The sequence below is a fragment of the Scardinius erythrophthalmus genome (genome assembly GCF_964197995.2).
Source record: "Scardinius erythrophthalmus genome assembly, chromosome: 7".
Classification (NCBI taxonomy): Eukaryota; Metazoa; Chordata; class Actinopteri; order Cypriniformes; family Leuciscidae; genus Scardinius; species Scardinius erythrophthalmus.
In genome coordinates this window covers 5,166,577-5,192,542 of record NC_138227.1, presented here as the reverse complement: position 1 = coordinate 5,192,542, position 25,966 = coordinate 5,166,577, and the positions used below count along the sequence as shown (strand labels likewise).

General features: G+C 41.2%; 1 protein-coding gene across 2 annotated transcripts in view; it reads right to left on the bottom strand.

The window, feature by feature from the left end:
• dync2h1 (dynein cytoplasmic 2 heavy chain 1) overlaps positions 1-25,966 on the bottom strand; it is a 209,961-nt gene that overhangs the window by 43,028 nt on the left and 140,967 nt on the right. For both annotated transcript variants that reach the window (XM_081371030.1, XM_081371031.1), the window contains 18 exons: positions 25,502-25,663; positions 24,418-24,539; positions 23,795-24,043; positions 23,055-23,163; positions 22,845-22,958; positions 21,750-21,892; positions 21,595-21,673; positions 18,957-19,117; positions 18,076-18,213; positions 17,872-17,985; positions 15,775-15,935; positions 15,333-15,456; positions 14,256-14,377; positions 14,090-14,176; positions 13,277-13,403; positions 12,650-12,791; positions 9,771-9,880; positions 15-113 (listed from right to left, as the gene is read on the bottom strand). In XM_081371030.1, the coding sequence (XP_081227156.1) occupies positions 15-113; positions 9,771-9,880; positions 12,650-12,791; positions 13,277-13,403; positions 14,090-14,176; positions 14,256-14,377; positions 15,333-15,456; positions 15,775-15,935; positions 17,872-17,985; positions 18,076-18,213; positions 18,957-19,117; positions 21,595-21,673; positions 21,750-21,892; positions 22,845-22,958; positions 23,055-23,163; positions 23,795-24,043; positions 24,418-24,539; positions 25,502-25,663 (2,363 nt within the window). The remainder of the gene's footprint in view (positions 1-14; positions 114-9,770; positions 9,881-12,649; positions 12,792-13,276; positions 13,404-14,089; positions 14,177-14,255; positions 14,378-15,332; positions 15,457-15,774; positions 15,936-17,871; positions 17,986-18,075; positions 18,214-18,956; positions 19,118-21,594; positions 21,674-21,749; positions 21,893-22,844; positions 22,959-23,054; positions 23,164-23,794; positions 24,044-24,417; positions 24,540-25,501; positions 25,664-25,966) is intronic.

Here is a 25,966-nt window from a genome sequence, read left to right as displayed (position 1 = left end):
GTGTGTGTGTTTACCTGTTGGTTTATGACCTCCAGACGATGTGCTTTCAGATGAGTTCGCAACCACTCTGTCGCACGAGAGGACGGATCGATCAAGAATGGACAAGAAGCACTCTGGGAGACAAGACGAGAAGAGAGGCAAGATGAGACGAGACGAGACGAGACGAGAAGAGAAGAGGAGAGATGAAAGACAAGAGGAGACGAAAGGAGATAAGAGGAGAATAGACAAGAGAAGACGAGAGTTGATGAGACGAGATGAGACGAGAGAAGAAGAGAGGAGAGGAGAGACAAGAGGAACAAGACAATAGGAGACGAGAGGAGAAACGAGGAGAAGAGACAAGAAGAGGAGGGACGAGATGAGAGACGAGATGAGAAAACAGGAGAAGAGACGAGAAGAGGAGAAGAGATGAGAGACGAGAGACAAGAGGAGACGAGATGAGAAAACAGGAGAGGAGACAAGAAGAGGAGAAGAGATGAGAGACGAGACAAGAGGAGAAGAGATGAGAGACGAGAAGAGGAGAAAACAGGAGAAGAGACGAGAAGAGGAGGAGAGATGAGAAAACAGGAGACGAGATGAGAAACGAGGAGAAGAGACGAGAAGAGGAGGAGAGATGAGAGACGAGAGGAGAAGAGAGGAGAAGAGACGAGAAGAGGAGGAGAGGAGAGGAGAGACAAGAGGAGACAAGATGAGAAAACAGGAGAAGAGACGAGAAGAGGAGAAGAGATGAGAGACGAGAAGAGGAGAAAACAGGAGAAGAGACGAGAAGAGGAGGAGAGATGAGAAAACAGGAGACGAGATGAGAAACGAGGAGAAGAGACGAGAAGAGGAGGAGAGATGAGAGACGAGAGGAGAAGAGAGGAGAAGAGACGAGAAGAGGAGGAGAGGAGAGGAGAGACAAGAGGAGACAAGATGAGAAAACAGGAGAAGAGACGAGAAGAGGAGAAGAGATGAGAGACGAGAAGAGGAGAAAACAGGAGAAGAGACGAGAAGAGGAGGAGAGATGAGAAAACAGGAGACGAGATGAGAAACGAGGAGAAGAGACGAGAAGAGGAGGAGAGATGAGAGACGAGAGGAGAAGAGAGGAGAAGAGACGAGAAGAGGAGGAGAGGAGAGGAGAGACAAGAGGAGACAAGATGAGAAAACAGGAGAAGAGACGAGAAGAGGAGAAGAGATGAGAGACGAGAGGAGAAGAGACGAGAAGATGAGAAGAGATGAGAGACGAGAGGAGAAGAGAGGAGAAACGAGGAGAAGAGACGAGAGACAAGAGGAGACGAGATGAGAAACGAGGAGAAGAGACGAGAAGAGGAGGGATGAGAGACGAGAGGAGAAGAGAGGAGAAGAGACGAGAAGAGGAGGAGAGGAGAGACAAGAGGAGACAAGAGGAGAGGAGAAGAGACGAGAAGAGGAGAAGAGATGAGAGACGAGAAGAGGAGGAGAGATGAGAAAACAGGAGACGAGATGAGAAACGAGGAGAAGAGACGAGAAGAGGAGGAGAGATGAGAGACGAGAGGAGAAGAGACGAGAAGTGGAGGAAAGATGAGAAAACAGGAGACGAGATGAGAAACGAGGAGAAGAGACGAGAAGAGGAGGAGAGATGAGAGAAGAGAGGAGAAGAGACGAGAAGAGACGAGAAGAGGAGGAGAGGAGAGACAAGAGGAGACGAGATGAGAAAACAGGAGAAGAGACGAGAAGAGGAGAAGAGATGAGAGACGAGAGGAGAAGAGACGAGAAGATGAGAAGAGATGAGAGACGAGAGGAGAAGAGAGGAGAAACGAGGAGAAGAGACGAGAGACAAGAGGAGACGAGATGAGAAACGAGGAGAAGAGACGAGAAGAGGAGGGATGAGAGACGAGAGGAGAAGAGAGGAGAAGAGACGAGAAGAGGAGGAGAGGAGAGACAAGAGGAGACAAGATGAGAAAACAGGAGAAGAGACGAGAAGAGGAGAAGAGACGAGAGGAGAAGAGACGAGAAGAGGAGAAGAGATGAGAGACGAGAGGAGAAGAGAGGAGAAATGAGGAGAAGAGACGAGAGAAGAGACGAGAGACAAGAGACAAGAGGAGACGAGATGAGAAACGAGGAGAAGAGACAAGAGGAGGAGAGATGAGAGAAGAGAGGAGAAGAGAGGAGAAACGAGGAGAAGAGACAAGAAGAGGAGGAGAGGAGAGACAAGAGGAGAAGAGATGAGAAACGAGGAGAAGAGATGAGAAGATGAGGAGAGGGAAGACAAGAGGAGACAAGATGAGAAAACAGGAGAAGAGACGAGAAGAGGAGAAGAGATGAGAGACGAGAGGAGAAGAGACGAGAAGAGGAGAAGAGATGAGAGACGAGAGGAGAAGAGAGGAGAAACGAGGAGAAGAGACGAGAGACAAGAGGAGACGAGATGAGAAACGAGGAGAAGAGACAAGAGGAGGAGAGATGAGAGACGAGAGGAGAAGAGAGGAGAAACGAGGAGAAGAGACAAGAAGAGGAGGAGAGGAGAGACAAGAGGAGAAGAAATGAGAAAACAGGAGACGAGAAGAGGAGAGAGAGACGAGAGACAAGAGGAGACGAGATGAGAAACGAGGAGAAGAGATGAGAAGAGGAGGAGAGGAGAGACGAGATGAGAAAACAGGAGAAGAGACGAGAGAAGATGAGACGAGAGTTGATGAGATGATGAGAGATGAGGCGAGAGAATAAGAGATTAGAGGAGAGACGAGAGGAAACAAGACAAGAGGAGACGAGAGGAAACAAGACAAGAGGAGACGAGATGAGAAACGAGGAGAACAGACGAGAAGAGGAGGAGAGGAGAGACGAGATGAGAAACGAGGAGAAGAGACGAGAAGAGGAGGAGAGGAGATGAGAAACGAGGAGAAGAGATGAGAAACGAGGAGAAGAGACGAGAAGAGGAGGGATGAGAGACGAGAGGAGAAGAGAGGAGAAGAGACGAGAAGAGGAGGAGAGGAGAGACAAGAGGAGACAAGATGAGAAAACAGGAGAAGAGACGAGAAGAGGAGAAGAGAGGAGAGGAGAAGAGACGAGAAGAGGAGAAGAGATGAGAGACGAGAAGAGGAGGAGAGATGAGAAAACAGGAGACGAGATGAGAAACGAGGAGAAGAGACGAGAAGAGGAGGAGAGATGAGAGACGAGAGGAGAAGAGACGAGAAGTGGAGGAGAGATGAGAAAACAGGAGACGAGATGAGAAACGAGGAGAAGAGACGAGGAGAGATGAGAGACGAGAGGAGAAGAGACGAGAAGAGACGAGAAGAGGAGGAGAGGAGAGACAAGAGGAGACGAGATGAGAAAACAGGAGAAGAGACGAGAAGAGGAGAAGAGATGAGAGACGAGAGGAGAAGAGAGGAGAAGATGAGAAGAGATGAGAGACGAGAGGAGAAGAGAGGAGAAACGAGGAGAAGAGACGAGAGACAAGAGGAGACGAGATGAGAAACGAGGAGAAGAGACGAGAAGAGGAGGGATGAGAGACGAGAGGAGAAGAGAGGAGAAGAGACGAGAAGAGGAGGAGAGGAGAGACAAGAGGAGACAAGATGAGAAAACAGGAGAAGAGACGAGAAGAGGAGAAGAGACGAGAGGAGAAGAGACGAGAAGAGGAGAAGAGATGAGAGACGAGAGGAGAAGAGAGGAGAAATGAGGAGAAGAGACGAGAGAAGAGACGAGAGACAAGAGACAAGAGGAGACGAGATGAGAAACGAGGAGAAGAGACAAGAGGAGGAGAGATGAGAGAAGAGAGGAGAAGAGAGGAGAAGAGACAAGAAGAGGAGGAGAGGAGAGACAAGAGGAGAAGAGATGAGAAACGAGGAGAAGAGATGAGAAGATGAGGAGAGGGAAGACAAGAGGAGACAAGATGAGAAAACAGGAGAAGAGACGAGAAGAGGAGAAGAGATGAGAGACGAGAGGAGAAGAGACGAGAAGAGGAGAAGAGGAGAAGAGATGAGAGACGAGAGGAGAAGAGAGGAGAAACGAGGAGAAGAGACGAGAGACAAGAGGAGACGAGATGAGAAACGAGGAGAAGAGACAAGAGGAGGAGAGATGAGAGACGAGAGGAGAAGAGAGGAGAAACGAGGAGAAGAGACAAGAAGAGGAGGAGAGGAGAGACAAGAGGAGAAGAGATGAGAAAACAGGAGACGAGAAGAGGAGAGAGAGACGAGAGACAAGAGGAGACGAGATGAGAAACGAGGAGAAGAGATGAGAAGAGGAGGAGAGGAGAGACGAGATGAGAAAACAGGAGAAGAGACGAGAGAAGATGAGACGAGAGTTGATGAGATGATGAGAGATGAGGCGAGAGAATAAGAGATTAGAGGAGAGACGAGAGGAAACAAGACAAGAGGAGACGAGAGGAAACAAGACAAGAGGAGACGAGATGAGAAACGAGGAGAACAGACGAGAAGAGGAGGAGAGGAGAGACGAGATGAGAAACGAGGAGAAGAGACGAGAAGAGGAGGAGAGGAGATGAGAAACGAGGAGAAGAGACGAGAAGAGGAGGAGAGGAGAGACGAGATGAGAAACGAGGAGAAGAGACGAGAAGAGGAGGAGAGGAGAGACGAGATGAGAAACGAGGAGAAGAGACGAGAAGAGGAGGAGAGGAGAGACGAGATGAGAAACGAGGAGAAGAGACGAGATGAGAAACGAGGAGAAGAGACGAGAAGAGGAGGAGAGGAGAGACGAGATGAGAAACGAGGAGAAGAGACGAGATGAGCAACGAGGAGAAGAGACGAGAAGAGGAGGAGAGGAGAGACGAGATGAGAAAACAGGAGAAGAGACGAGAAGAGGAGAGGAGAGACGAGATGAGAAACGAGGAGAAGAGACGAGAAGAGGAGGAGAGGAGAGACGAGATGAGAAACGAGGAGAAGAGACGAGAAGAGGAGAGGAGAGACGAGATGAGAAACGAGGAGAAGAGACGAGAAGAGGAGGAGAGGAGAGACGAGAAGAGGAGGAGAGGAGAGACGAGATGAGAAACGAGGAGAAGAGACGAGAAGAGGAGGAGAGGAGAAACGAGATGAGAAACGAGGAGAAGAGACGAGATGAGCAACGAGGAGAAGAGACGAGAAGAGGAGGAGAGAAGAGACGAGATGAGAAACGAGGAGAAGAGACGAGAAGAGGAGGAGAGAAGAGACGAGATGAGAAACGAGGAGAAGAGACGAGAAGAGGAGGAGAGGAGAGACGAGATGAGAAACGAGGAGAAGAGACGAGAAGAGGAGAGGAGAGACGAGATGAGAAACGAGGAGAAGAGACGAGAAGAGGAGGAGAGGAGAGACGAGAAGAGGAGGAGAGGAGAGACGAGATGAGAAACGAGGAGAAGAGACGAGAAGAGGAGGAGAGGAGAGACGAGATGAGAAACGAGGAGAAGAGACGAGGTGAGCAACGACGAGAAGAGACGAGCAGAGGAGGAGAGGAGAGACGAGATAAGAAACGAGGAGAAGAGATGAGAAGAGGAGGAGAGGAGAGACGAGATGAGAAACGAGGAGAAGAGACGAGATGAGCAACGAGGAGAAGAGACGAGAAGAGGAGGAGAGGAGAGACGAGATGAGAAACGAGGAGAAGAGACGAGAAGAGGAGAGGAGAGACGAGATGAGAAACGAGGAGAAGAGACGAGAAGAGGAGGAGAGGAGAGACGAGAAGAGGAGGAGAGGAGAGACGAGATGAGTAACGAGGAGAAGAGACGAGAAGAGGAGGAGAGGAGAGACGAGATGAGAAACGAGGAGAAGAGACGAGATGAGAAACGAGGAGAAGAGACGAGATGAGAAACGAGGAGAAGAGACGAGAAGAGGAGGAGAGGAGAGACGAGATGAGAAACGAGGAGAAGAGACGAGAAGAGGAGGAGAGGAGAGACGAGATGAGAAACGAGGAGAAGAGACGAGATGAGAAACGAGGAGAAGAGACAAGAAGAGGAGGAGAGGAGAGACGAGATGAGAAACGAGGAGAAGAGACGAGATGAGAAACGAGGAGAAGAGACGACGAGAGGAGGAGAGAAGAGACGAGATGAGAAACGAGGAGAAGAGACGAGAAGAGGAGGAGAGGAGAGACGAGATGAGAAACGAGGAGAAGAGACGAGATGAGAAACGAGGAGAAGAGACGAGAAGAGGAGGAGAGGAGAGACGAGATGAGAAAACAGGAGAAGAGACGAGAGAAGATGAGACAAGATGAGGAGAGACGAGAAGAAACGAGAGGAGAGGAGAGATGAAGAGAGGAGAGACAAGACGAGATGAGAGAGACAAGAAGAGTAGAAAAGAGAAGTTTCCAGTCAATGGGAAATAACACAAATGAATTATCTAAATAATTTTAAGATAAATTAAAATAAATAATGTATAACTTCTGTATAACAAGAGTAGGAACGTGTCCAGCTCATATTTCACCCCAAACAATGAGAATCTGGAGGACAAATGTGTTTAATTGCTCATAAAATCTTGAAACAGGCTTCATTTTCTTTATGCAAAAAACACTTTTTTATGTTGATTTCCCAGTGAAATATGAGCCATACGGTTCCTGACAGGTTTCGTCAGATTCTATTTCCTGCAGGTGTTCTTTCATTTCTCTTGTTCTCTATGGCAACATGACGGTGGGTCACCATAGAAACCAGACTCCATTAGAACACTAATTTTAACTTCTCACACACACGTCAAATGGTTCAATCAGTTAAGATGAGATCATACTTCCAAAAAAGCAGCTGTATTAGACATACAAAATATTAGATAAGGAAAAACGGTTAAAAAATAATTACTAAGTTAATAAGACATTCACGCCAGGGATTTTATTTCAAGGCCTGTTTGCACAGTGAAACTTTACTTGTAATCAAGTGACATTTTTTACCATTATTAAGATACATTTTTGCTATATAAACTCACTGACCAATAAGACGCAAGTTCTTTTTTTTTTCTTCCACTTTTTTTCCCACTTGGTATGGTATATTATAGAGGGAATGGTATAGTATGGTATAGTATGGTATAATAAAGTGGGAATGGTATAGTATGGTATAGTATGGTATAGTAAAGTGGGAATGGTATAGTATGGTATAGTATGGTATAGTAAAGTGGGAATGGTATAGTATGGTATAGTATAGTATAGCATGGTATAGTATAGTGTGAATGGTATAGTATGGTTTAGTATAGTATGGTATAGTAAAGTGGGAATGGTATAGTATGGTATAGTATAGTGGGAATGGTATAGTATGGTATAGTATAGTGGGAATGGTATAGTATGGTATAGTATAGTGGGAATGGTATAGTATGGTATAGTATAGTATGGTATAGGATACTGGGAATGGTATAGTATGGTATAGTATAGTACGGTATAGAATAGTGGCAATGGTATGGAATGGTATAGTATGGTATAGGATAGTGGGAATGGTATGGTAAAGTATAGTGGGAATGGTATAGTATGGTATAGAATAGTGGCAATGGTATGGAATGGTATAGTATGGTATAGGATAGTGGGAATGGTATGGTATGGTATGATATGGTATAGCATAGTGGGAATGGTATGGTAAAGTATAGTGGGAATGGTATAGTATGGTATAGTATAGTGGGGATGGTATAGTATGGTATAGTATAGTGGGAATGGTCTAGTATGGTATGGTATAGGATAGTGGGTATGGTATGGTATAGTATAGTGGGAATGGTATGGTTATGGTATGATATGGTATAGCATAGTGGGAATGGTATGGTAAAGTATAGTGGGAATGGTATAGTATGGTATAGTATAGTGGAAATGGTATAGTATGGTATGGTATAGTATAGTGGGAATGGTCTAGTATGGTATGGTATAGGATAGTGGGAATGGTATGGTATGGTATAGTATAGTGGGAATGGTATAGTATGGTATGGTATAGAATAGTGGCAATGGTATGGAATGGTATAGTATGGTATAGGATAGTGGGAATGGTATGGTATGGTATGATATGGTATAGCATAGTGGGAATGGTATGGTAAAGTATAGTGGGAATGGTATAGTATGGTATAGTATAGTGGGAATGGTATAGTATGGTATAGTATAGTGGGAATGGTCTAGTATGGTATGGTATAGGATAGTGGGTATGGTATGGTATAGTATAGTGGGAATGGTATGGTTATGGTATGATATGGTATAGCATAGTGGGAATGGTATGGTAAAGTATAGTGGGAATGGTATAGTATGGTATAGTATAGTGGGAATGGTATAGTATGGTATAGTATAGTGGGAATGGTCTAGTATGGTATGGTATGGTATAGGATAGTGGGTATGGTATGGTATAGTATAGTGGGAATGGTATGGTTATGGTATGATATGGTATAGCATAGTGGGAATGGTATGGTAAAGTATAGTGGGAATGGTATAGTATGGTATAGTATAGTGGAAATGGTATAGTATAGTATGGTATAGTATAGTGGGAATGGTCTAGTATGGTATGGTATAGGATAGTGGGAATGGTATGGTATGGTATAGTATAGTGGGAATGGTATGGTATGGTATGGTATAGTATAGTGGGAATGGTATAGTATGGTATAGTATAGTGGGAATGGTATGGAATGGTATAGTATGGTCTAGGATAGTGGGTATGGTATGGTATGGTATAGTATAGAGGGAATGGTATAGTATGGTATAGTATAGTATGGTATAGAATAGTGGGAATGGTATAGTATGATATAGTATAGTATGGTATAGGATAGTGGGAATGGTATGGCATGGTATGGTATAGCATAGTGGGAATGGTATGGTAAAGTATAGTGGGAATGGTTTAGTATGGTATAGTATAGTGGGAATGGTGTGGGATGGTATGGTATAGTATAGTGGGAATGGTATAGTATAGTATAGTATAGTATAGTATAGTATAGTATAGTATAGTGGGAATAGTATAGTATAGTATAGTATAGTATAGTATAGTATAGTATAGTATAGGATAGGATAGTGGGAATGGTATAGTATAGTATAGTATAGTATAGTATAGTATAGGATAGGATAGGATAGTGGGAATGGTATAGTATAGTATAGTATAGGATAGTGGGAATGGTATAGTATAGTATAGTATAGTATAGTATAGTATAGTATAGTATAGTATAGTGGGAATGGTATAGTATAGTATAGTATAGTATAGTATAGTATAGTATAGTATAGGATAGTGGGAATGGTATAGTATGGTATTGTAAAGTGGGAATGGTATGGAATGGTATAGTATGGTATAGTAAAGTGGGAATGGTATGGAATGGTATAGTATGGTATAGGATAGTGGGTATGATATGGTATAGGATAGTGGGAATGGTATAGTATGGAATAGTAAAGTGGGAATGGTATGGAATGGTATAGTATGGTATAGGATAGTGGGAATGGTATGGAATGGTATAGTATGGTATAGTAAAGTGGGAATGGTATGGAATGGTATAGTATAGTATAGGATAGTGGGAATGGTATAGTATGGTATAGTTAAGTGGGAATGGTATGGAATGGTATAGTATGGTATAGTAAAGTGGGAATGGTATGGTATGACATAGTATGGTATGGTATGGTATAGTATAGTGGGAATGGTATGGTATAGGATAGTGGGAATTATATGGTATGGTATAGTATAGTGGGAATGGTATGGTATAGGATAGTGGGAATGATATGGTATGGTATAGGATAGTGGGAATGGTATGGTTTAGTACAGCATAGTATGGGAAGTCAACACTTCTAAGTAAACATGTGCAATCTTACCACTGATCTTAGTTCATTAATCTGATGTCAGCATGCGGACAGACAGACATGAATGAGTGAACGCTGGGCATTATGGGAACACAGATGAACAGAGTGGTCTATGTGTGTGTTACCTGCAGGATGACCAGAGCGTTCTCCATCGACAGGTCATCAGACGGCAGCCCTTCACCCTTCCAGATCAGCTGCTCGCTCTCAGAACACAGGAAGTGACGCAAATCAAACTCTGCCAATCAGAGAGCACCACTGTTAAAGCCTCGGCCAATCAAAAGAGCTAAAAATGGTGTCCAACATAATCATAAAGGTTTTCCAAAGTCAAATGCTGTGTGTTTACTGATTGGGTGATGTATTCATGTTCAATGACAGTGCTGTTATCGTTTACTAAAACTAAAACAATTAAAAATTATTTTTGGTAATTGAAGCAAAGCTGAAATAAAATAAATTTGAGTATTAAATGAAAAAAGTTGAAGTACTAGAGTATGTGTGTGAGTGTGTGTGTGTGTGTTACTCTGCAGTCCTGAGCTGCTCATCCAGTCGTCTAGGCTGTGTGTGTGTGTGTGTGTGTGTGTGTGTGTGTTACTCTGCAGTCCTGAGCTGCTCATCCAGTCGTCTAGGCTGTGTGTGTGTGTGTGTGTGTGTGTGTGTGTGTGTGTGTGTGTGTGTGTGTGTGTGTGTGTTACTCTGCAGTCCTGAGCTGCTCATCCAGTCGTCTAGGCTGTGTGTGTGTGTGTGTGTGTGTGTGTGTGTGTGTTACTCTGCAGTCCTGAGCTGCTCATCCAGTCGTCTAGGCTGTGTGTGTGTGTGTGTGTGTGTGTGTGTGTGTGTGTGTGTGTGTGTGTGTGTGTGTGTGTGTTACTCTGCAGTCCTGAGCTGCTCATCCAGTCGTCTAGGCTGTGTGTGTGTGTGTGTGTGTGTGTGTGTGTGTGTGTGTTACTCTGCAGTCCTGAGCTGCTCATCCAGTCGTCTAGGCTGTGTGTGTGTGTGTGTGTGTGTGTGTGTGTGTGTGTGTGTGTGTGTGTGTGTGTGTGTTACTCTGCAGTCCTGAGCTGCTCATCCAGTCGTCTAGGCTGTGTGTGTGTGTGTGTGTGTGTGTGTTTGTGTGTGTGTTACTCTGCAGTCCTGAGCTGCTCATCCAGTCGTCTAGGCTGTGTGTGTGTGTGTGTGTGTGTGTGTGTGTGTGTGTGTGTGTGTGTGTGTGTGTGTGTGTGAGCTTAGATCGGGCCCAACAAATCAAGCCCGACCCTACCCGAGCCCGAGCCCGTTGTGTCCGAGCCCGGCCCGGCCCGACACGTTCACTGTAATTATGAGCCCGAGCCCGATTTAAACCCGACCATTTTTAATATGTCGGCCGTTAAAACCAGGGGCGGCGCCAGAATTTTTTTAACGCAGGTGCTGCTGTGCTCATTTAGGCTACAGGGGGGAGCTGCGCAGTTATATAATATAACTACTATTAATAAATGAGCAAAAATTGGCCACTCAATATTAAATATTCAATTATTTTATTATCACAACTAAAGTTTTAATTTTATTAAATTGGACAAGCACAACATTCAGCATTCAATCAAATATTCTTAAAGATTAATTATTATTAATAATGTTACTTCAACATATTGTTATTTCAACATAATATGTGTGTGTGAGCAACAAGCAAGATGTGCATTTGAAAATTCGGTGACAGCGCGAGTTTCAAATGGTGTAAGTGACCGCGGCGCGCCCGCGACTCCATGTCGTGATGTCTGGTAAATTGCTTTTTAGGCCTATAAATCCAGGCAATTGGTTGATGAGAAATGTATTAAAATCAAAATACAATTTATACTAAACGAAATTCACTTTAAAGAAAAGCTTTCTTCAAAACAAAACTTAACAAACTTGAAACTAAATGTGCTTATTCAATGGCTAAAACACGTACAGACTCTCTTTTTGAACAAATTGCAGCACATTCATTTAATTCTGAATTTTGCACGTTAAAAGGCATTTTTTGTGCATATAAAACATATCTGTAACATTTATCATATTCACAATTGTGCATGCATTTATTAATTATTATCTTAATAAATAATGCGACAAGGAAGAAGCATGTAAACTGCTTTGTTTGTTTATTCAGAAATAATTGAATGGATCGGAAAAGTAACAAAAGAGGACATCGAGGGCTGAGGCTGACTACTATCATAATTTCTGTCATGGCAAGACACACTTCATGTGTCTGTTCATCGTCGAAGTCCCCGTTTTTTTTTTTTTGCTGTCATGGCAGCGTGCTGCATTTAATGCACGAGACAAAGCCAACACATATGTTGTCACTCCCCACGACTATTTAAAATGTTTCCATACCTCCGATTTTCCTCCAAACTTGCTCAAAGTTAATTCTCCTGTTTTATTTTTTTTTCTTTGCTTCTTCAAGCAAGCTACAGAATATATGCTACAGCACGCACAGCAGGTGTGATGTGTCACGCGTGCGAGACTGCGAGTGCGAGTGGACGAGACGCTGCGCATGACATGTGACGTGCTTTATCAAGGGCCCGACCCGACCCGGCCCGAGGACAGTTGCGGGAAATATCGGGCGAGTCCAGGCTCGGGCAGAGAATCTAAGCTCTAGTGTGTGTGTATGTGTGTGTGTGTGTGTGTGTGTGTGTGTGTGTGTGTTACTCTGCAGTCCTGAGCTGCTCATCCAGTCGTCTAGGCTGTGTGTGTGTGTGCGTGCGTGCGTGCGTGCGTGCGTGCGTGTGTGTGTTACTCTGCAGTCCTGAGCTGCTCATCCAGTCATCTAGGCTGTGTGTGTGTGTGTGTGTGTGTGTGTGTGTGTGTGTGTGTGTGTGTGTGTGTGTGTTACTCTGCAGTCCTGAGCTGCTCATCCAGTCGTCTAGGCTGTGTGTGTGTGTGTGTGTGTGTGTGTGTGTGTTACTCTGCAGTCCTGAGCTGCTCATCCAGTCGTCTAGGCTGTGTGTGTGTGTGTGTGTGTGTGTGTGTGTGTGTGTGTGTGTGTGTGTGTGTGTGTTACTCTGCAGTCCTGAGCTGCTCATCCAGTCGTCTAGGCTGCTGCGCCGCTGGTCTTCAGGAGCCGCAGGAAGATACGTGATGAAAGCAGCAGATAGTTGAGCTCTCTTAGGAAGAGTGTCCAACTCCTCACTGATCTCATCCACCTACACACACACACACACACGTTTGTTTCACGATATTACTGAGGACATTGCATAGACTTCCATTGACTTTATATCAGGTTACTGATATTTTAGATGGCCTAAACCAACCATCACAGAAACATGCAGAACACTAGATTAAAATAAAATAAAAAATAGTGTATATATAAATATAGTGTATATATAAATATAAGTATAGTATATATATATATATTTGGACCTGTACACACAAACACACTCACACACACATTCGGCTTCCATGTTTCTTAGGGACTTTTCATTGACATAATGATTTTTATACTGTTTTATACTATTACACTAACCCTACCACCAAACCTGCCCATCACAAAAAAACGTTCTGCATTTCTACATTTTCAGAAAACATCACTTAGTCTGATTTATTAGCTGTTTTCTGTCTGTATTACTTTCCTTGTGAGGGCATTTTATCCACAATGTAAGGAATACCTGAACCACACACACACACACACCTGTGCGGTCCAGCGAGTGTGTTCTCCGTCCAGCTGCTGCAGGAGTTTCTCCGCTGCGCTGATGGTCTCCTGTGCTCTGCTCACCTCAGACTCCAGTTTTGCTGCTTCAGTCGTACGACACTGAAATCTGGACACCAGAGAGGAAATGTCACACACACACACACACACACACACACACACACACTAGTGAGCTACATAGACAGCATTTAAGGCATCTAGGACATGCTCATTGTTCCAAAAGCCAATATTGCATGCAGCATGTGTGAAGGCAATGCCAGAATGCCACCAGGGTTATTATCGTTAACTAAAAATAAAAGCATAAAAAAGTATTATAGGAAAAAAAATTAACATTAACTGAAAAAAAAAAAAAAACTTAAACTAAAATTTAAAATGAAACTAATAAATAAAATCTAATTCAAAATATATAAAAAAAAAACTATAATAGCATACCAATGAAAAAACAAAAAAACACTGTAATGCACTGCTGCAATCTCAGAAAATGCTTTCGAGCGAGTTAAAATAATGTGTTCGTTTAGCAAAACGCTAACGCCAAACTCTGTTTGAATCAACAACAAAATGTTCAACCAAAATGGATGAATTTAATATTGAAAGTTTTAATAAAAGTAGTTATAATAAATAAAACAATTAAAATAAATAAATAATAATCCAATTACAGGAAAAGTTGACTATTCTGTGTACATTAAATATTTGTAAATGCTTTCAAGCCAGTTAAAAAATTGCATTAGTTTAGCAAAACGCTAACGCCAAACTCTGTTGGACTCAATTGCGTGTGTATTTTCTCCCGAGTCTTACTTCTCCTTCAGCTCCAGAACTCTCTCTCCCACAGAGTTCAGCTCCTTCTCCAGCCGGTTCTTGCGGTTCTCCGTCTTGCGCAGGTTTCTGGCAGGACACAGAGAGAAAGCGTCAGAAAGCGGCCCTCAGTAAAGCCCCAGCATGCTTTGCTCGTGTGTGTACGGACTCCATCAGGCCGGCGTGCTCCGTCTCCAGTGGCTGGATCCTCTCCAGGACGTGCGAGTACTGAACGTTGGCCTTCACCCAGACGGCCAGAGGAGCGGCGGCCGCGCTCGCACGCTTGGCGTTCTGCAACACAACATCTGACCATCAGAGGATCGCTCACGGTCACATTTACCAAACTAACCTCTCAGAAGAGCGTTCATTATGAACACGACTGTACTCTGAAGTGAATGTGTGTGAGAACATTTCATTTCAACCAAAAATTTCTCTTTTTTTGAGAAAATTAAGCACACTTAATCCCAAATACTCATTTTTTTAATCCCAAATACACTATTTTTTTACATTAATAGTGATATAGATAAATTTTTTAGTCTCTTCTGTTCACAAAGGCTGCATTTATTTGATCAGAAATACAGTAAAATGCTAAATATTCTTGCTAAATATTCAAAAATATGGTAAAAACAGTGAAATATTATGATAATTTAGAATAGCTGTTTCCTACGTGAATATATATAGTGAAGTGTAATTTATTCCTGTGATCAAAGCTGAATGTTCAGCATCATTACTCCAGTCTTCAGTGTCACATGATCCTTCAGAAATCAGTCTAATATGATGATCATTTATGATTATTATCAGTGTTGAAAACAGTTTCATATTTTTGTGGAAACTGTTTATTTTTCCGGATTCTTTGATGAAAATAAAGCTCAAAAGAACAGCATTTATGTGAAATATAATGTTTTGTAACATTATAAATGTCTTTACTGTCACTTTTGATCAATTTATGTGCGTCCTTGCTGAATAAAAGTGTTCATTTCTTTAATAAAAGTTATCTTACTGACCCCAAACTTTTGAACTGTAATGCAATTTAAAGCCAGAAATGTAAAAGTTTAGTTTTTAATGGGAATTTGAGTGGAAAATGTGCTTAACTGTAATGAAAATAGTGTCGTAATGTAAAAAAAACTATATTTTCTTTAAAGGTGAAGTGAGGCAAATCTCTGATTTGGTGAGATTGTTTTTGACAATATTTGTGAGAAAAGTGTCAGTTCATTGCCTATGTACAATGTGAGCTAGTTTCTCTAACCTTCGGGTCGAACGATGCCTTGTTTCTCTGCAGAAGCTCCTCCACACTCTGTCGGATGTCGTGCGTGATGTTGCGCGCGTCAAACGTGACGATGTCTTCCCTCACTCCTCGCTTGGCTAAGAAACTGGCGTTTACAAACACTCCATTAGCTCTTCAATTATTCAGCTAATTTAATGTTTTAACCAAAAGCAAATGACCTGACGTCTCCACATGTCTATTTGCAATGCTAAATTAAAATCATTAATTAGTCTAGAATGAAGCTGGATCATTTAGCCTGAAGAGTATGAGAGGTGTAATAAGAAATATGACAGTTTAATTTCCCGGGAAGAGATAAACAGCATAAATAAAGGCAGGATTCATTACGTTACAGCCATTAAAGGGGAATATAAAGCATGGATAATGGCAGAGCGGCTCCCACTCACATCACGTGTGTCTCTCTCACCTCTTCATGCTGACCCAGGACGTGTCAAATATTCCCATGAGCCTCAGCACCCCCTCCAGGATGTCTCTGATGACGTCGGGTGGCATTCGCAGCGACCGGATCTCGGAGAGCGACTCTGATTTAATGTTCCCTACTGCCTGCTTAGCCTCGTCGACCAGGGGCTGAGGAAAACACACACACACACACACACACACACACACACACACACACACACACACAGACACATATATACACACACGCAGACACACATGCAGACAAACACGCGCACACACACACACACACACAAATACATAAACACACACGCAGACACAAACACACACACACACACACACACACACACACACACAGACACACGCAGACAGACACACACACACAAACACATGCAGACAGACACATACATAAACACACATACATACACACACGCAGACACACACACACACAAACACACATACACACACGCAGACACACACACACACACACACACACACACACAGACAGACAGACAGACACACACAGACAGACAGACAAACACACACACGCGCAGACACACACACAGACAAACACACACACACACACACACACACACACAGACACACACACACGAAGACACATATACACACGCACACACGCACGCACGCACACACACACACGCAGACACACACACACACACGAAGACATACACACACACACACACACACACATGCACACGCAGACAGACAGACACGCACACACACACACACGCAGACACACACACACACACGCAGACAAACACACACACGCAGACACACACACACACACACACACACACACACACACACACACACGCAGACAAACACACATACACTCACATATACAGACAGACAAACACACACACATGCAGACACACACACACACACGCAGACACACACACACGCAGACACACACACACGCGCACGCACACACAAACATGCAAAGACACACAGACAGACAGACACACACGCAGACACAAACACACGAAGACACATACACACACACACACACACGCGCACACACACACACAAACACACACACAGACACAGAAACACATACAGACACACACAAACACACAGACACACACAGACATATATACACACACACAGACAGACACAGACACACAAAAACACATATACACACACAAAGCAGCACAGGCAAGCATACACACACAACATAAGTCAGGGTTCATATGTTTTATGTGGGTTTTTAGAGAACACTGGAACACTGGACATAAGATCAGGACTGTTATTTACATTAGTGAAAACTAAATACAGCTGACACACATGAAAAACATGTTTGATAACCTAACTAACGTTAAAATCTGAATCAAAAAAATTAAATATTACATGCTAAAAATATTTTAAAAGGTTTAAAAATAACTATAATCTCCTTGGATCAGGGCTATACTCAGATGATCAGGACTGGTGTATAACGAAAGCTAAAAGTAACTGAAATAATCTTTTTAAATTAAAATACTTATAACCTGCCTAGCTGATGATAACTAGCTGACCCTGATAAATCTATCATTGTTAAAGTGTGTTTAAGTTATATCAGTTATCACTTGCAGTAACTTGGGCAGACATAAAATACAAAAAAAAAAAAATCAAAGCTAAATATGAAGAAAAAAAAAACTAAAAGTGATAGCCAACACTAATGAAAACTACATTGAAAACTAATTGAAAATAAAACAGAAAATCTCAATTAAAAATAAATATTTACATATTTAAAATATATATATATTATTATTATTTAGCATTAAAAAGGTATATTCTATTGTTATGAATATAATAAAAAAGTTTAAAATTAAAAAACCTATAATAACCCTGGATGTTTTTGTTAATATTTTGAATAAGATTTTATTTTGTGTTGTCTGTTTTCACTTTAATTTGAGTTAAAATTTGAGAAATATTTTTGTGTTTCATATAAAAATTGTAATTGTTATTTTTATTTTAGTACTCCAAGTTAAACTAAATAAAATAGAGAAATGTTGCCTTGGCGAACTAGCGGAAATAAAATACTTTATTTTAAATATATTTAATTGTATTTCTTTAAGGTTTCCTATGTTCCGAGAGTTAGCGCGCTCACCTGAACCTCTCTGAGCTCCTCGTCTATCTTCTTCTTCCGCTCTTCAGTCTTGGAGACTTCCAGTGCCATCCTCTCTTTGATCTTCTCCATCTCCGTCTTCTGGTCACTGGCGTTCTGAAACGCAGCACATGTGAAGACCCTCGAGCAGCCTCACGCTGCGTGTTAATTCACACACGTGTCTCACACACACACACACACACACACCTGCATTGAGACGGTGATCTCCTGCAGGGCTGCATCCGCCTCGGCTTGTTTGGTCTTTAACAAGCTGCTCTGCTCGGCCGCCCGCCGCTTCAACTCATCCACCAATGCCTTCGCTTCATTCAGCTTGGCCACGCCCGCCTGCAGTCACATGACAACCGTTACGACCCTGTCTTTTTATTCTCGACCTGATGGTGGCAGTATATCAATCGACTGTGACGTCACTGTTAATTGGATAATTAATGGTGTTTGGACCGATTTACCCATCGCTACTTCCTCTGATGGAGCGTAGTTCTTCAGAGAAGTCGTTTGCTATTATTTAGCAACATTCATCACCCCACTGGACTATTATTTCCTCTTGTTTATTTAAATCCATAGACATTGTGTCATATTTCTGTAACAGATCATGTTTTCCTTAATAAATGTGACCCTGGACCACTAAACCAGTCACATGGGTCAATTTGTTGAAATTGAGATTTATACATCATCTGAATGCTGAATAAATGAGCTTTCCATTGATGTGTGGTTTGTTATGATAGGACAATATTTGGTCGAGACACAACTATTGTAAATCTGGAATCTGAGGGTGCAAAAAAAACGAAACATTGAGAAAATCTCCTTTAAAGTTGTTCATTTATGTTGGCGATTGTGCAGCATTCACTCACACAAATACATGTTTTATATATTTACGGTAGGAAATTTACTAAATATCTTCATGGAACATGATCTTTACTGAATATCCTCATGATTTTTGCCATAAAAGAAAAATCTATAATTTTGACCCATACAGTGTATTGTTGGCGATTGCCATAGATACGTGAAATCCTCTTTATGTTACTTTCATTGACACAACATTAGCATATGGAGCTGCTGGAGCTGCTCACCTGTAGATGCTGTTGTTTGTGGGTCAGCTCCTTGCGTTTGGAGCTGTAGATGGACTGGTACACCTGCAGAAAGCTCAGGTATTGACTAGGAGTGGCTCCGAATTCCCGACACGACTCGTGGATCGCCAGGAACGACCGATAGAGCTCTGTGTGCACGGATGCTGAAAGACAACCAATCAGAGAGCAGTTTAAGAACACTCAACCTTCCCTCGGGCGATACTGACCCGAAAATTATTTTTGAAATTTAAAAAAAAAAAAATTAGTGTCCATCAGAGGGGTTAAGACCCTAGGGCTTTTGTCGCACTTGAACAACGAATACACAAAAAATGTAAAGGATTTGAGGAGTACACATAAAAATGCTCAAAATTCTAACTAAAAATGCTAAAACTTTACACAAAATATTATTTTATAATGTCTACATGTGTATCTGAATGCATACTGAAGTTAAACTGACTTTAGGACCCAGCGGAACAGCTCATTTGCTCCATATAGAGCTGTAAGGCCATCTAGTGGCTAGAGTCATGAAATATTATGTTATATAAATTTGTTTCCCACAAGAGGTCGGCAAAGACACCCAGTGTAAGATATTTAGAGCTGAATTAAAGGGGTGGTATAATGCCCTTTTGTTTTTTTTTGTTTGTTTGTTTTTTGTTTTTGTTTTAAAGGGACAACGCACATTAATCAACATGAGGACAAAGTCCAAAATTTAAATGTGCCAGATTTAGCCATACAGGCTAATTTTCATTTGCAGTCCCTAGCAAAATGTAAAATGCAAAATGTGTCCTTTTCACAAGATGTAAAATAAGTCTCTGATGTCCCCAGAGAGTGTGTGTGAAGTTTTAGCTCAAAATACCCTACAGATATTTTTATATAGCATGTTAAAATTGTCACTTTTTGAGGGTGAGCAAAAACGCACAGTTTTTGTGTGTGTCCCTTTAAATGCAAATGAGCTGCTGCTCCCGGCACAGGGGGCGGAGCTACAAGAGCTTGTGTCGTTTTACCTCACACATAGCCTGACTTCGTCATACTCATATTCTAGTCAGAATGTGAGTCTGATACCGCTCCATAGAGATTTGATTATGGGGCGTGTCTCAACCGAACTAGGAAAAAAAACAACCTCTGCACTCAATTGGATAGACCTACAACCAATCAGAGCAACGGAGTAAATGACGCATGTCCTTCATTCATATTTTCAACCAACAAAATGTCGAGGGCGCGGCTCTCTGTTCCTCTTTTAAAATGAATGCGCTGTGGATATCTTCTATAACAGACGCGATGGCGGAATCTACACGTGATGTTTCATAAACAAAGTTCGGGAGGAGCACGTACAAATAATCAATCCAATATCAACTTGTCATCAAACAATACCATGTCTAACGTTACCGAGGAAGCATATTCACTCTGTCAACTTACCTAACACTCCTTGACAGTTTTTCAGCATCCCTCCACCACCCCGAATCCTCACTCTTGTCTTGTTCTCTCACAACCAGGAACACGGGGGGAGTATGGCTACCGAGCCCACACCCCACAGCCCTCTCCTCGGACAGCACGTCATATACGCATTTATTCTATCTTACTTATTTGTGTGAACTCGTGACATCTCATATAGCCTACGCATTTATTCTATCTGACTTATTTGTAAATGTGAACTCGTGAAATCTCAATTCTCCAGCTGCAGTCGTCTTTGTTGTAAACTAATTCAAATCAAGCGCTCTTTGGTGACGTGAGTGATTACGTAACCGCAGACCATCTGTCCATCATCGATTAAAGCCCGCCCTGGCAATTTGATTGGCTCGGCCTTCTAGGAGCCGAGCATAATTACTCCTCAATGGATCGAGACCAGACCGAACTTCCCGACCAAAAAATATTGTGGGCAGGGTTCGGGCTGGCACCCAGGCTACCTCACACACACACATGCACTGAAAATTTCAAAAACTTTTAGTCTTTTATGTTCAAACCGGAGTCAGACAATGATGGAGAGACTCGAGAAGAAGTGACAACATGTAGAAGCAACAGGACATTTCTGAACGGTTAGTTGATGAATTTATGAAGCTGATGTGTAGTTATCTTCTAGTCATTGATTAGCATATTCTGTCATGATAATCTATAAACCGTGTTCAGGGGGCGGGGTTTATGTAAATTCTAGGGTTGGTGATGTCACTAACCCAGGAGGAATGTGGTGTAGTCTCTACCAGCCGTTTGTTGTAGTCCTTAAAAAGCCATTTCTGTAAAAGCAAATATCTCCCTTTGCTTTGAACTTTGAGCGTTGTAACTTTGCAGATGTTGATTATGCTCAAACAGCAACATTACACACTAACTAAAGTTAGAGAAGTCAAATCATAATCATCCACCCCTTTAAAAGGGTTATGCGTTGAATTGAGTGTTATTGTGAATTTAAGTTGAAAGAATGTGTGGAATGTGCTTAAATTACAATTTATTTATTATGTATTGATCAAATCTAGTAATTAAATAGTAAATAAAATAAAATAAATAAAAAAATCTCCCCAAAAAAGTGCATAAAAAAATATAAAAATGAAATAAAATAAGGACAAAAAAAATAAAATAATATAAAATATAATTTTAAGGCTTCGGGTAATTTTGAAACGAGAGGGAAACGCGCTCTTCTTCAACAACATACCAGATTTCCTCTTCTTCTTCTGTTTTTCTTCATTTTTCTCGTCTTCTCCTTCCATCCTCGACAGCAACATCTCTGGGATCTAAAAAAGAAGAGTCACATGACCAGAGAGATGGCACCTAACTGAATGAAAGACCACAGATGTGACAGATGTTGACCTTCTTCATGCTGCTGTCGGACCAGCCCTGCATCCACTGCACGGAGCACTTCCTGTAGAGGGCGGGGTTACTCTCGCAGTTAATGGTGAAGTGCTCGTTAGTGCAGTCCATGATCAACACCACGTGGAGGTTCTGCTGAACGCCTGCACAAACACACACACAACACTCTGATTTATGTACTATCATAGTGTTTATTCAGATTTTTAGTTAGCTTTTATATACTGTTATTTCAATGTTGGTCGTTTTAATCCTTCAACTTAAACTTATTTCAGTTAGTTGCAAATTTTTTTTACTTAATATTCATATTTTATTTTATTTTTATTCTAACAAAATGATTTGTAATAGTTTTAGTTAGTGATAATAACAATACTTTACTTAATATTCATATTTTATTTTATTTTTATTCTAACAAAATGATTTGTAATAGTTTTAGTTAGTGATAATAACAATACTTTGATAGTATTAGTTTTGTGGCTTGTTTTTAGTATTGTGGTCACTGGAAAGACAAAAACTTTTAGCAGATTTACACATTTAAAATATACTTTAGTCTTTCTCCCCAGAAACATTTTGCATTTATATGCAAATGTTAGTCCAATAACAAGTTCTGTAGGATGAGAGCACAATCAGCCTTCATGCTAGCAAGTACAAAATATGATTTACATTATAGTACTGACATTTATTGATTTTTTTTGTTTGTTTTTTGAGAAAAGCAATGTCTCCCACCCAAACAATTACATTTATGTATTTAGCAGACAATTTTTTTTCCAAAGTGACCTATGTTGCATTCAAGGTTTAAAATAATCAAATTAAAATGAAATATTTTTAGTAACTTGATCAAATGTAATAAATAAATAAAATAAAATCTTTATCAGAATTATAAAATGTATTGAATTAGTAAAGAATAATATATAGCTGATGTCACCCACCTAAACATTTACATGCATTTTATTTATATTATGCATTTATATTTGCTTTTAACTAAAGTGACATATTGGTGATGTTGCAATGTGAAATGCATCAACACAGAAAAGCAAAATTTGCTTGTCAAGACAATTGCGTGCGTGTGTGTGTGTGTGTGTGTGTGTGTGGCCTTACGTTGGGAGAAATAGTTGAGGACCGGCCCGGTAAATCCGTCCTGTGACGCCTGATCTTTCAGAGATGACAGTAGAGGCTCCAACTCTTCAGTAGAGTACAAACCGGGAACTTCACCTGTTACCAACACAAAATGTCATTTAGTAATGAACTGTATCAAAGTTTCGTATTGAATGATATTGTTAGGCAACACACAGTGAGGTTTGAACTGACCTGATGACAACAGACTATTGACCATCTCCAGGAAGGACGGATGAACAAACTGATGATCTTCTAACAACAAAACGACCTGCTGACCGTCCACAACGGCCGACTGCATGACCTACAGAGAGAGAGAGAGAGAGAGAGAGAGAGAGAGAGAGAGAGAGAGAGAGAGAGAGAGAGAGAGAGAGAGAGAGAGAGAGAGAGAGAGAGAGAGAGAGAGAGAGAGAGAGAGAGAGAGAGAGAGAGAGAGAGAGAGAGAGAGAGAGAGAGAGAGAGAGAGAGAGAGAGAGAGAGAGAGAGACAACTAAACTCAGAACTGCTCTTATGTCTGAATATGGGTTCAAATGTACAAAAGCTTTTTTTATTGTATATGTAAATGTATTCATGTATTTGTTTACTGATTGCTTTATTGATTATTTGTTCATTGCTTATGTAATGGCCAATGCTTTGGCAATACTGTTTGGTATTTAATATTTGGCAATATTTACAATTTGAGAGAGAGCGAGAGATAGAGAGATAGAGAGAGAGAGGGAGAGAGAGAGAGAGATTGAATGATGTCATGTGTTATTTATTGGCTTATGCTACTTATAAGTTTGTTTTTTGAGCACTTCTTGCGTTGTTTTTGCCTCTTCACGATGACTCGTTGGCTTTAGTCCTCATTTGTAAGTCGCTTTGGACAAAAGCGTCGGCTAAATGGCTAAATGTATGTGAATGTGGCTAGCAGAGAGTCAGCATGGACTGAGACTTACAGTTTTCAGGTCAGATTTGAAGTGTTTGAGCGAGTAGGAGCGTGAGATTTTAGGAGTGAAGAGAGACGCCCCGTGCATGTGGCTGACCACACATGTAGCCGTGCGCCGGCCGACGCCGCTACGCCCCGCGAGCAGCAGCGACCCGCCCGGAGAGCTCAGCACACGGTCCACTCGAGACATGTAGTCCAGAACCTCCGGAAACAACAGGATGTCCAGCTCACGGTTATCACGACCGTACAGAACTATTCCCTGGTGACACACAAAACAAGATAATGCGCTCAAAACAAATCTCATCAAAAATCATATTTACATCATAATAATTTGAGTGCATGGTGCCAACTACCTTAGTTAACATGAACTAAGAATGAACAATACTTCTAAAGCATTTATTAATCTTAGTTCATATTAATCTCAACATTTACTAATAGGTTATTAAAATCAAAGGTTGTATTTGTTAGCATTAGTTAATGCACTAACATGAACTAACAGCTGTATTTTTATTAACTAACATTAAGGAAGATTAATAAATACTGTATTGCTCATTCAAGTGTTACTGAGATAATGCACTCAAATCGTGAAAAACTGACTATGAATATGTGTAATAATTTGATTTCCTCTCTTACCTTGTGTATGACCTCTCTGAGGTCACTGGCGCTGAGACGGCCGAGTGGTTTGCCGTGCGGCGGGAGAGGCTGACCAGGGGAACGAGCCTCATGAGACGCCGCCCATGTGACGAAGTACGTATCTGTGGTAGAACAACACACAAATGAACAATCCAGGCTGCATGTATTTGATCAAAAATAAAGTAAAATGGTGAGAAATATGAAATATTATTACAATTTAAAAGAACTGTTTTCTATGTGAATAAGTTACAATTTATTCCAAATAATCAGTAGTTTATTTTTGAAGGCGGAAAATTCCACCTTAAAGTTTCTCTAATACACTACCATTCAAAAGTTTGGGGTTGGTATGATTTTATAATGTTTTTGAAAGTCAATTATGCTCACCAAGGCTAAAATATGGTAAAAACAGTCAATTATTATTATAATTTAGAATAACTGTTTTGTATATGAATATATAGTAAAGTGTAATTTATTCCTGTGATCAAAACTGAATGTTCAGCATCATTACTCCAGTCTTCAGTGTCACATGATCCTTCAGAAATCAGTATAATATGTTGATTTGATGCTCAAGAAACATTTATGATTATTATCAGTGTTGAAAACAGTTGTGCTGCATCATATTTTTGTGTTTTGTGGATTCGTTCATAAATAGAAAGTTCAAAAGAACAGCATTTATTTGAAAAAAAAAATATATATTATATATAAATATATATATATACTATGAAGACATATAATGTCACAAAATGATTTTGGTAACACTTTCTATGAAGTCCATGCTTATAATGAATTATATAGCTCCATTTATACTTATTTATATGTATCACTATTCTACAAATACATTTATGAAGACTCATTACTGCATTATAAGAACAGTTATTTATATTATTTTAATAATTACTTATAAGTCATGCATTTGCTTTTTCAATTTGTATGCTCATACTTCAAACTATAGTTCATTATAAGCGTGGACTTCATAGAAAGTGTTACCAAAATCATTTTGTGACATTATAAATGTCTTTACTGTGGCTTTCGATCAACTGAACGCATCCTTTGATGAGTGTGAGTGTGAGTGTGAGTGTGTGACCTGTCATGTTGTCAAGTGTGTCCGAGCCCCAGTCGCCCCTGATGACGGAGGACAGGATGTTATCGAACACATTGATATCTTTAGAGGACACGATCCGGTCCCTGAACAGACGGCGGGCTTCATACGCCACCACCTCCAGGACTGAATCTACAGCGGATTTACCTGTGCACACACACATGCTAAGAACCTCACAGGCTTCAACTGTTCAAGAATTAAGCTCATTATAACCGGTACACCCAAATCCAAACACCTTTTAGCAAGTCAACATGTGAAATTAAAGTCACTAAATAGGGCTAATGGCTCTAAAACCTAGTCAGCTGCTGACCAAGACAACATTTTAACGTTTCCATTACAGATTTGCGCAAAACTTGCGATTTTTTTCTAAATGTCGACAAAAAACTATTGCGAAATGACGGCGTTTCCATTAACCGATGTTATGCGACTAAAACTTCATTTTTTCCTGTC